Genomic DNA, 10,000 nt, shown 5'->3' with positions numbered 1-10,000 from the left:
TTATCTACACTTTCTTTCTCCATCTATCCATATTCAAATGCAGACAGACTTTTGCCTTTTGATACAATTTGGAAGTGGGAAACTATATGGAAATGAAAAACGTAAAATTGACTGATCATTAGCGTATTTTATAGTAACTCAAGCGTATGCGACAGCTTGGCATGATTATAAATAGATATTGAGACATGTATGTGGTACTTTATTCGGCACATAGGCACCAGAATAAATGGAAAAGGGAACAGGAACAGGTATAGGAACAGAAGGTTACATTCAGGCGAATCATTCGGAACACAAACCAAATTCATTTTGGGCATGCGAAATCAAATTGTGATCAAAATAAAAAAACGTAAAAACATAAACGTAAAACAAAAGAGATAATTTAAAAGAAAAGTGAAAGAATCCATAATTATTTTTAGCAAACTAAGTTTAAAATGCATTGTAATTCGAATTCAAAATAATAACAGTCGATAATTATACAAAACAAGAAATCAGCAACAACATTCACAGCAAAACACAGCGTTAGTTTCAGTGTGTATGTGTTTGATATTCTATGCTAAATATAAAAAAACAGTATAAAGAATATGCATATAAAAACGTTTTTAAACCGAAAATCTGCAAAAGTTTTTGTTCAAATCTGAAAAATTTGCGGGCCCGTTTTTAAGGATATTTTTAATGGACTTGCATGCTTACGATACTTATCGATTAATCGTTGAGTTACTACAGCTGCTCTTTTAAGCTCTTATGGCTCTGTTAAATTTGGTCAGTGTCTGTTGAGGTGGGTTTTCATTTTGTCAGATCTGTTGAAGCACAGTTGAACAACAGTATCTGTTTATCTGGCAGCTCTGTTTTCTTCTGCAAATTACATTGGCACTGTAGTCAGTTATTTTTCAAACTGGAGTTCTAGAACAACAGGTTGGCGACTTTAGCAAGAGAGAATTTCCACAAACATTTGTATATTGATTTTTATAGAAACATTAAAAACGTTACTAAATGTAATCTAATCAGAATTATTGTATCAATTTCTAAATCAAAACTAAGTAGCTACGATTGACATGGTAATCTAGAAGATTTTGGCAATTGATAAGATTTTTTTGAAAAGTATATAAAAGGTTGTAGTGGACAGTGGAAAATTATTCGCTATTCGGCATAAGAGCACAATGAAAGTGTTCGTAGTTCTGGTTCTGGCCATTGCCTCAGTCTCCGCCGGCGTCATGCCACAGGGTGAATTGTTCGCTATGCCTTCAATTGAGGGTCGCATTACAGGAGGCAACCACGCTGAATATAATCAGTTCCGTTATCAGGTGGGACTTAATTTTTCCAGTGCCAGCGGCGACTGGTGGTGGTGTGGTGGTGCCCTCATTAGCAACCTGTGGGCGCTGACAGCTGCTCACTGCACCGATGGGTAAGTAGCTAGTCCTCAAGGAATGCTCATTTAAACTAAATAAATTTGTAACGCTTTCTGCACAGGGCTGCCAATGTGACCATCTACTTCGGTTGTACAAATCGCTCATATCCCAAATTGTACAATTGGATTGACAAAGTTTACTTCCGACAGCATGAGGACTACAACCCCAAAACACTAGCTAACGATATCGCTTTGATCCATACAAAAAACGAATTACCAAAAAACCGCTTCATCGATTGGGTCAAGTTGCCGCCTATTGCCAGCAGCTACGACGACTACGTGGGCCGGGATGCTATCGCCATCGGATGGGGTATGACCTCCGATTCAGCTACCGAGCAGCCGTGGACTTTGCAACACCAGACCTTCGAGATTGCCAGCGACGCCGTCTGCCGGAATATGTTCGGCCCTGTTGTCGCCCAGAGAAATGCCATCTGCACTGCCCCCAGCAGGAGTTCCCTTTGCAAGGGTGACTCTGGAGACCCATTGGTGCTGGTCAGAGGGAAACAGCTGGTTGGTATTGCCTCATTCTTGTCCAGCAACGGTTGTGAGAACGGGTCAGGATCTGGCTTTACCCGTGTAACCAGCTACTTGGAGTGGATCAAGAACATCACTGGCGTTTACTACTAAAAACCATTATAAACGAAATTGTAAATAAACTATTTACAGCTATCGCAAGTTTGAACTAAATTATTATGTCAGGTCTTCATTTTCTGATATCTGTATCAGTTCTTATCAAACAAGTGTTTCAAATGTTCTTAAATGGCACTTGAAGTGCAATCTTAGAAACCTGATACAATCTTAAAATAATAAGCTCAGATACAGAATTGTTCTTATCTAGCAGGCTTCAGTTTTTTTTTTTTTCAAATGTGAAAAGTTTTGCCAATCGGTCGGAGGAAAAGTCTAAGTAAGGAAGACGGTAAGTCAGTAAAATGTTACTAATAGTAGCGTCTTTAAGTAATACCTATTTTGAATTTTTCTTCGTTTTGATGATGGAATATTTGTTTTTGGCACCGTTCTCTCGGAAAATTATTGATCAAAAAAAAAAAAAAAAATTAAAACAGCGCGCGTTTGCAGATGTTAAGTGAGGAGCAAATTGGTTATGAGGAGTATCGTCGTTTGCAGGGTGGCAACCTTTGGGCCAAAACAGTGTTTCCACACAAGTGCTGCCAAGCTGTTAGGGGGAACGATAGCTGTTTTGAAATTGTTCTGCCAAACGAGCTCTGAAAATACACAAAGCTAGCAATAAAATAGCTAAGTTGGCAACAGTGGTTAGAGTAGAACTTTTGCACAAGGTTAATATTTTGTAGTGCTTCCCATCGACGGGTTAATTTAGCCAAAAGAGAGCTAGCTTTTAGCCAACAACATGATAAGCTTTCTGTTCATTGTCAACCGCGCATTCAGCGCTAGCAGTAACGCGATGTCGCAAGCTATTAATAATGGCCCCCGGCCCCTCGTGCTCTGCGGTCCCTCGGGCTCCGGCAAGAGCACATTGCTCAAGCGTTTGTTCGCCGAATTCCCGGACAAATTTGGCTTTAGTGTGTCGCACACGACACGTCGTCCACGTGAGGGTGAACAGGATGGTGTACACTATAATTTTGTGAGTCGGCCGGATATGGAGCAGGCAATAGCCAATGATGAGTTCATTGAAACGGCCGAATTTACGGGGAATCTGTACGGCACTAGCAAGGAGGCGGTACGTGCTATACAGAGTCAGGGGCGTGTCTGCATACTGGACATTGAGCAGAAGGGTGTCGAGCAGATCAAGAAAACCGATCTCAATCCCATACTTATCTTTAATAATCCACCAACCATCGATGAACTGGAGCGACGACTACGTAAACGGAATACGGAAACGGAGGAAACACTACGGAAACGTCTAAATGCTGCCGAAGTGGAAATTGCCTATGGTTTGACAGCTGGCAATTTTCATAAAATCATTAACAATGTCGATATCGATGTGGCGTACAAAGAATTCCGTGACTTTGTCGTGGAGGAGCTGAAGAAGCAGGAGGAGCAAGGAGTGCATTTCAATTAAGTAACTGACCAATTGTCCAGCTGAGAGGGAACAATGGAAGGGGTGCAATGATATTACTTAAACAATGGCATTTATACTTATTTATTGGCAATGTTTGATTCCTTGTTGTATTTGTGAATTTGTTGTATTTATTTAAGCATAAAGTCTGTTAAATAAAGAGAGACGACGACAAAAAGGTCAAAATGCTATCACAATCATGATACAATAATAAGAGGTAGCGACAACAGCAGAAGTATAACAGTATGACAGAAGCACGAGTTGTCGCTATCTTTTATTATTTTAGCATGCTTACAATTATTAACGAGTTTTTGTTGACATATTCCTTGACATCAGCACATCACGCAATTATTGAATTAAGTTTAATTAAATTGTAGTCCTTTAGGTGAACACGATACGCACGCCCAGACGCCAATCCTGTTCCGAACCTTGATACGGATTATGATTGATACGGATTCGTTTTATAATCATGATGTAGATGAACGCGTGCTTGGTAGCTTGTGTTACCCGTTTGCATTCCACTCGATGCACGATGCACAACTCTCGCGGAGCCATCAATCTTGGTTCTGTTATCGGTGCTGCTCCACAAGCCCGCAATGGCCTCCAGTGCCAGCTCCGTCTCTTTATCCTTGTCATTGTGATCCGCCGATAGTGTCAGATCAATCTGACGTCGATTTCTCTCGGGAGCGGGAGCAGGAGCACCACTAATGCCCAAGATCAGCAGAGCCAATATTAACAAGATGTGTAGCGTTCGCATGACGAATATATACTGATGTATAGAACTTAATGACACGATTCTGCTCATTTGAATCTTTCGCTTATCTCTAAAAACAATCGCAAGCTGGGTTTTTTGGCCTTTGCTTTTTTATTTTGCTGTCAACAAGTCAATGTGAACCGAAGGGGGAGAATAACAAAACTAGAGATGTGTTTAGACTTTAGGCTCCAGAATTTGCGCTGGTGGCCAATCCCATTGCTTGGTAGGCACAGGTTGCACCAGCTTCTCCCACGGCTTCCAGCCGAGCATCTTGCGCGCCAGTATTAATTCATTTTCCGCCTGCACAATGAGCTCCTCCACCTGTCCGCAGCCCACGGCCTTCTCCAAAGCAAATATATCCTTGTTCTGTAACAGATAAATGTATAATAACAGATTATGCTCTACAACAGGATTAAGTTGTATTTACAAAAGGTGAGGTTGTCAGCCCTGTTAAGCTAGCTATTTTGACAGCATGTCTCTCGCTAAAAGCCAAGCCAGCTAACTCAGCTGTTATGAAAACGTCACCTTATAGTAAATACCACCTTGCACTGGGATCACTTACTTTGGCCACAGCGTCAGCTCGTTGCTTGACCAACACTTCCGTATTTTTGCGATAACTTGCATCCTGTGGCATTTTGGCAACTGCACGCAGAATCTTCCCGTACAAGGCGCTCAATGTGTGGTGCGGATTGGTGGCCACGGCCAGACCGGTTAATCCCGTAGACTGTGGGTACAAATTGAAGACATGAAAGAAGTTTTTCCATTGAAAGTCGATGACATAACAATAACAGACGGCATGGAGTGCGCTTTATGCAGTCTGCAGATACTTAGCCACTGCTTCAATCAACCCAATACTCACCGCTTTTAATATTTTTGCCATGTTATTTTTTAAAGTTGTGTTAAAATTCAGTAAATTAATAGCAAAAAATCAACGGCAACTTTTGCCTCAGATCAACAACCAGGGTTGGCAAACTATTTGTAATCAGCCACACAGGGCTGCTACACTGCTGCTTCGATACCAGTGTTGTAGAACATTATTTATCGATAGCACGATATTTCTAAGTAAATTTTCCCGCCCAATTCAGATAAAGTTTGTTTAACAAAGTGCAAGGGGATGGCTTTTTATTCAATTATCACAATAGAATTATTACATAAGCATGATAACAGTGAATTTTGTGTAAATTTGTGAGTATTTTCCTAAACGTTATTGTGATAAGTAATGTATAATTTATTCGAAAAATTAAACGCATTACGTTACGTTGTTGTCTGTGGGGCTCGTTTCACAACGCCGAATGCTGATAATAATACATTGACAACGGTTACAATAAAAATGCCAATGACTGTGTAATTATTAATTCTGTTCGCACGACAGATTTCCTGCTCGTTCTTAATATTGTATCTGCCGTTCCAAATAAGTCCAACGCCGACTGCAATCTGTTTACAGCCAAAATACAAAGCACAATCGTAAATAACTGAACTACCAATTTTGGTAAAATGCAAATGAGTAACATACCTGAAATATGATGCTGAGTGAAATGAACAATAAGCTGGGATAAAAGTACGGATGCTGCGTATTGGTCTCCAGAACATAACGCAATTGATTTGCATTCGCCGACAGCAGCGCCAAGTCCATCATACCCTGTGCCAATGTCTTCTTATGCTGATAGGCATTCACGTCTGGAATGGGCGTCGATACGCCATCGATGTCAACAAAACCAGGACTATATCCGGGCAAAGAGAAACTGGTGCGTCGTCCACCATTTGGCATGTGACCTTTGGCGTCGCCTTCACCTCTGCCTGACCTTTCAGCACTTCCACCACGACTGCCATCAGCTAAAAGACCATCATCCACGCCAGCATTAATGCCATTATTATCTGGACGATCATCAGATTCATCGTCAATTTCGGAAACTGCAGAAAAACACCGATTATTGTGAAATAATTATCAATACTAAACTATTAAACAGGGATCGTAAGGATTATGATTTCTTAAAAAATTTAAATAATTACAAAAGAATTTTAAAAATTACTATAGAAAATAATTTTTAATTTCTATTATTTAATTTAAAAAATGTTTTGATTATCAATGTTTATTTAAAATTGTTTGAAATAATATTTGAATTTCCACTTTTAAAATGTTGAAAATAAGATTTGTATATACAAATTTAAGTTTAATAATTAATTGTATAATCTTTTAATGTTTTGATCGAGAAATAAAAGTTGTATTTGATTGATTTGTTTGATATTTCATAACTCTTCTTTGCGATCCCTTGTAACATGAATAAGATTCTTACATAATTGATTGTTGGAGTTGGAGTAGGATTTTTTTATAGCGGTTGCGGTTGGTTAAAATACATTTAATAAAAGCACACATATTGAATGAATAAACGATTTAATGAGAGATTTACTAACCTGCTCGCGGTATGCGAACACTACGTCCGTTGATGTCATCAATGGCCTCGTTGTGCATACCCTGTAAAAGCCACAAATTAATTAAATTTTTATCGGGTAAGTATTAAAATTAAACGTGTTTTATAACAATCATGAAATCTTTTCCTTGTTTGCAATTGTAGTTAAAGCAAGTAAATGTAAACTAATAATATCACTGCGGACGGCAGTTCGCGTTAGTGACGAAAGCAGCACGAAGGGTGCGAAAGGCGACTAACTATATATACAGCTAAGTTGGAAGTTTGCTGCGACTGTCCGATCAGATCGAGTTATATACCGATCGAAAGGTTTAGTCCTAACTTACAAAATGGCATACTAAAACTTTTTCTAACCAACCTGGGTCATGAGATACGGGGGTGTAAGTGAGAGGGGAAAAATTTAGATGATTGCAGCTAATGGGGCTGTTGGGGCCTTTTTGTAATATTTTTTAAAAATTCTACTTAAAAATACGCGTCGATTGATACCTCAATCACCCAAATCCCATAACTGGTTGAAAAGATAAATAAAGTTGAAAATTTTAGTAAGTTATAAAATGACAATCGATCGAATCGTATTTTTTCAATATTCATATTGAGATCATTGACAACAATTATTAAATATTCACTTATTTTTAAAACACCATATATTCCTAAAAATAACAGTTCAAAGTGCGCTTAACTTGAATGGAAATAAACAAATATTTTTCATAGAAAACTGATTTTCTTAGAACAAAATAAACATAACTGGGTTGAAATATTTAATTGCTGGGGCAGTTAAGCACATTATTCTTTAAATGTTTATTATCTTAAGCTAGATAAAGCTTAATATTGAGAAAACATTGTACATATATCTTTCGTTTCCTTATAATTTATTCATTAATTACTTTCGAGCATTGGTTTTACTTATCGGAAAGAAGTTTGACCCGTATATTTGATCGAGAATAAGTATTTTTATGGGTTGCTCTTATCAAATTGTGGTTCCATTAATTTTTTTATACTTAATTTTTCGGCGAATATTCAAACATTTCATATTAAACATCTGTACTGATTGAGAATTGAGCATTTTAATAAATGCAGAAAATGCTAAAAACTATTACATATTCCCTATTGAGTGTAGATTCTGAGGCTTGATAACTTTCCAGTCAAAATTCAGAGTCTAAATGGGCAGCCAAGTGTGGGCATATAATTCAAAATCAATTGTAGCCCTTTGGGACCCACAACATTTTAAAAATTTTAGATAAAAATATAAATTAATAAAAAAAAAAGCGAAAATTGGCATTCGGCACTGCGCAAAAAGTAATTTTTATGTACAAAGAAGCTTACCCTTTTTGCTCACAGTGCACAATGCCAATTTTCGCCTTTTTTTATTAATTTATATTTTTATTTAAAATTTTTAGATTAAACTGAATTTTGTTTTTTTGTCACAAAATTGGATATCAGAAATTTTGGGGCTAGAAATTGCTTTCGTCACTATATTCGATTATCATGCACCACAGTTTCCGTCATGTTTGCTGATTAATCCATATATGTATTTATGCATGCGTAGACTTCATCTAGAAAAAGACCCCAATAAAATTCGAACTCATAACTGTATCCAGACTATGACTAATATGGGATTTTTTTCACCATATTTGCGACAAAGATACTTTCCCAAAGTTAAACGACTCTTTCCTCTGTTTACATTGCAATTATCATCTAAATCTTTTCAAGCATATGTACATATTAATACCTATACTAGCTAAGCTAGTGTATATAATAAAATTTGATAGACGTTCTAGTAGCTAGCAAAAAAACAAAAAAAGTTTTGTGTTAACCAGTGCTGGACGTGTAGATACTCTGTACGCACTGCTTGCTGAAAACAAGTGTCCTGCAAGCTGTGCACTTCTTGCTGATCGTTATACTTCACAGTTTTAATTTTTAAGCTAACTCGACTAATTTTAATTCACGCTAAATAAATGATATATTAAATAAAATGTTACATAAAAATTATAGAACTAATAGTTTACATATTATTAAAGCGGGCAGGGTATTTTGTTTATTTGTTTACTGTTTTGTTTTTCGTAACTTTAAAGTTGGATGAGTTAATGTATGTAAATGAATGTAAAAATGATTGTATATATTCTGTTGATAATGTGAAGCTTATTAAACTTACTTGATTGTTCGCTAGCGATTTATCATTGTCCAGCTTATCCATTTGAAGTGTAATATGGCTAGAGTCGCTCATTTTACAATTAAAAAAGCCTCTTTAATTGAGAATGCCAAGAATTTTAATGAATTAAAAGAAAAAAACAACAACCTAAATAAGTGAGATCTTTGCTTGTATTGTTCTTATTCGCTGTCTGTGTGTATCTTTTTCGGGAAACACACTTGATAATATCTTTAAAAAGCCAAAAGGGAGACAAAAACTCGTGCGATTTAACGACCGCTCCGCACGCTATTAACCATACAACTGACACTGAGCACCAGAGACCGAGACCCCCAAACCCAGATCTCTGAACAAGATGAAAAGGCGTTCTCTCCCGCTCTCTGTTAGCATTGGTTAATCAATGTCCAGTTTGTTGAAACGGTCTCTCTCACTCTCTCTGCTTGTTTGTGTAATGCTCTTTCACACCCGCTCTTCACAGTTTGTGTAATGCTAAGACTAAAAGCTCTCTCTTAAAGTTGTTCCTTAGCATACTAAGTGCAAGTTTCATTAGAAATGCTAACATTTACACACACACGCATAACATACTTAAATACGCATTTGAATTTGTAGAATGATTGTTTTTCTGCACCTTAATAACATTAGCTTTGCGTGTTGCAATGAAATGTAACGTATTCTTGGAAATTCGTTTAAATAAATTAATAGGAAAATGTCACAGGAAAATATGTGCGGTTTTTGTTTGCTACAAATAAAGCTGAGTCATCAATGGGGAACATTGAGGCTGCCAAAATGATTGCCAAGTTCAACGCCACAAAATCAAAGAAAGGCAAACTAAAAATAAATTAAACAAGAGAGCTCTTCTGCTACACAAAACCGGTTTGGAGATTGTATGTATAAATATGAACCATAATTAAATGTAAGTATGTATGAACAATATATTCTGCACTATATACATAAATTCTTTGCAAGAAACTGTGTACATTTTTGATTTTGTCAAAATACTTTCTTGATCAACTGCAACTGCAAGTTTTGGTATTAAATTGTAAACGAACTACAATTTAAACACATTGTTAGCTGTAACTAATTATAAAGTTCGGTAGATTTGCAACAGAAGAGATAAACATATTTTTATAAGAAGAAAACAACAGTTTCTACACTTTAAACTTAAATTATGTTTTAAATAAAAAGTTAGTTATGATATTTGCACCTGTAAAATACGATCGCAACGGAATTCAATTTA

General features: G+C 36.9%; 5 protein-coding genes across 6 annotated transcripts; 2 read left to right on the top strand and 3 right to left on the bottom strand.

The window, feature by feature from the left end:
• The first annotated feature begins 1,130 nt into the window (after positions 1-1,130).
• On the top strand, positions 1,131-2,080 carry LOC117786719 (serine protease 1-like). The gene is made up of 2 exons (XM_034625070.1): positions 1,131-1,402; positions 1,468-2,080. Exons 1-2 carry the CDS (start codon positions 1,158-1,160, stop codon positions 2,030-2,032), a joined length of 810 nt encoding a protein of 269 aa, XP_034480961.1. The 5' UTR covers positions 1,131-1,157; the 3' UTR covers positions 2,033-2,080.
• A 597-nt stretch (positions 2,081-2,677) lies between these two features.
• Positions 2,678-3,615, top strand: LOC117789017 (guanylate kinase). The gene has a single exon (XM_034628002.1). It carries the CDS (start codon positions 2,769-2,771, stop codon positions 3,438-3,440), a length of 672 nt encoding a protein of 223 aa, XP_034483893.1. The 5' UTR covers positions 2,678-2,768; the 3' UTR covers positions 3,441-3,615.
• LOC117789019 lies at positions 3,552-4,221 on the bottom strand. Its single transcript, XM_034628004.1, has 2 exons — positions 3,945-4,221; positions 3,552-3,865 (listed from the first exon to the last, which is right to left on the bottom strand). The coding sequence occupies exons 1-2, from the start codon at positions 4,192-4,194 to the stop codon at positions 3,819-3,821; spliced, it is 297 nt and encodes a 98-aa protein (XP_034483895.1). The 5' UTR covers positions 4,195-4,221; the 3' UTR covers positions 3,552-3,818.
• Positions 4,222-4,283: 62 nt separating this feature from the next.
• Positions 4,284-5,195, bottom strand: LOC117789018 (NADH dehydrogenase [ubiquinone] 1 alpha subcomplex subunit 5). Its single transcript, XM_034628003.1, has 3 exons — positions 5,051-5,195; positions 4,754-4,915; positions 4,284-4,557 (listed from the first exon to the last, which is right to left on the bottom strand). Exons 1-3 carry the CDS (start codon positions 5,069-5,071, stop codon positions 4,366-4,368), a joined length of 375 nt encoding a protein of 124 aa, XP_034483894.1. The 5' UTR covers positions 5,072-5,195; the 3' UTR covers positions 4,284-4,365.
• A 91-nt stretch (positions 5,196-5,286) lies between these two features.
• On the bottom strand, positions 5,287-9,982 carry LOC117789016 (ninjurin-1). Of its 2 annotated transcripts, XM_034628000.1 has the most exons (5): positions 9,968-9,982; positions 8,770-8,860; positions 6,604-6,664; positions 5,705-6,102; positions 5,287-5,625 (listed from the first exon to the last, which is right to left on the bottom strand). In XM_034628000.1, exons 2-5 carry the CDS (start codon positions 8,839-8,841, stop codon positions 5,446-5,448), a joined length of 711 nt encoding a protein of 236 aa, XP_034483891.1. In that variant the 5' UTR covers positions 8,842-8,860; positions 9,968-9,982; the 3' UTR covers positions 5,287-5,445. The 2 variants fall into 2 exon arrangements, with proteins under 2 accessions (XP_034483891.1, XP_034483892.1); XM_034628001.1 differs by lacking the exon at positions 9,968-9,982 and having other exon boundaries at positions 5,705-6,066; positions 8,770-9,092.
• Positions 9,983-10,000: the final 18 nt, after the last annotated feature.

Source organism: Drosophila innubila, assembly GCF_004354385.1.
Source record: "Drosophila innubila isolate TH190305 chromosome 3L unlocalized genomic scaffold, UK_Dinn_1.0 0_D_3L, whole genome shotgun sequence".
Classification (NCBI taxonomy): domain Eukaryota; kingdom Metazoa; phylum Arthropoda; class Insecta; order Diptera; family Drosophilidae; genus Drosophila; species Drosophila innubila.
This window is presented reverse-complemented; position numbering and strand designations above follow the sequence as displayed.

What these genes read in the sequence shown, in the direction of transcription:
- LOC117789018 (XM_034628003.1), bottom strand. Translation starts at nt 5,071, where the DNA reads ATGGCAAAAATATTAAAAGCG. An exon ending in TGGCAAAAATATTAAAAGCG is followed by an intron (nt 4,916 to 5,050) that starts GTGAGTATTGGG and finishes TTGTACCCACAG; the next exon opens with TCTACGGGATTAACCGGTCT. An exon ending in GAGCTGACGCTGTGGCCAAA is followed by an intron (nt 4,558 to 4,753) that starts GTAAGTGATCCC and finishes TATCTGTTACAG; the next exon opens with AACAAGGATATATTTGCTTT.
- LOC117789016 (XM_034628000.1), bottom strand. Translation starts at nt 8,841, where the DNA reads ATGAGCGACTCTAGCCATATTACACTTCAAATGGATAAGCTGGACAAT. An exon ending in AATCGCTAGCGAACAATCAA is followed by an intron (nt 6,665 to 8,769) that starts GTAAGTTTAATA and finishes TGGCTTTTACAG; the next exon opens with GGTATGCACAACGAGGCCAT. An exon ending in CACTCAGCATCATATTTCAG is followed by an intron (nt 5,626 to 5,704) that starts GTATGTTACTCA and finishes GGCTGTAAACAG; the next exon opens with ATTGCAGTCGGCGTTGGACT.
- LOC117786719 (XM_034625070.1), top strand. Translation starts at nt 1,158, where the DNA reads ATGAAAGTGTTCGTAGTTCTGGTTCTGGCCATTGCCTCAGTCTCCGCC. An exon ending in GCTGCTCACTGCACCGATGG is followed by an intron (nt 1,403 to 1,467) that starts GTAAGTAGCTAG and finishes CTTTCTGCACAG; the next exon opens with GGCTGCCAATGTGACCATCT.
- LOC117789017 (XM_034628002.1), top strand. Translation starts at nt 2,769, where the DNA reads ATGATAAGCTTTCTGTTCATTGTCAACCGCGCATTCAGCGCTAGCAGT.
- LOC117789019 (XM_034628004.1), bottom strand. Translation starts at nt 4,194, where the DNA reads ATGCGAACGCTACACATCTTGTTAATATTGGCTCTGCTGATCTTGGGC. An exon ending in ATCGAGTGGAATGCAAACGG is followed by an intron (nt 3,866 to 3,944) that starts GTAACACAAGCT and finishes ATCCGTATCAAG; the next exon opens with GTTCGGAACAGGATTGGCGT.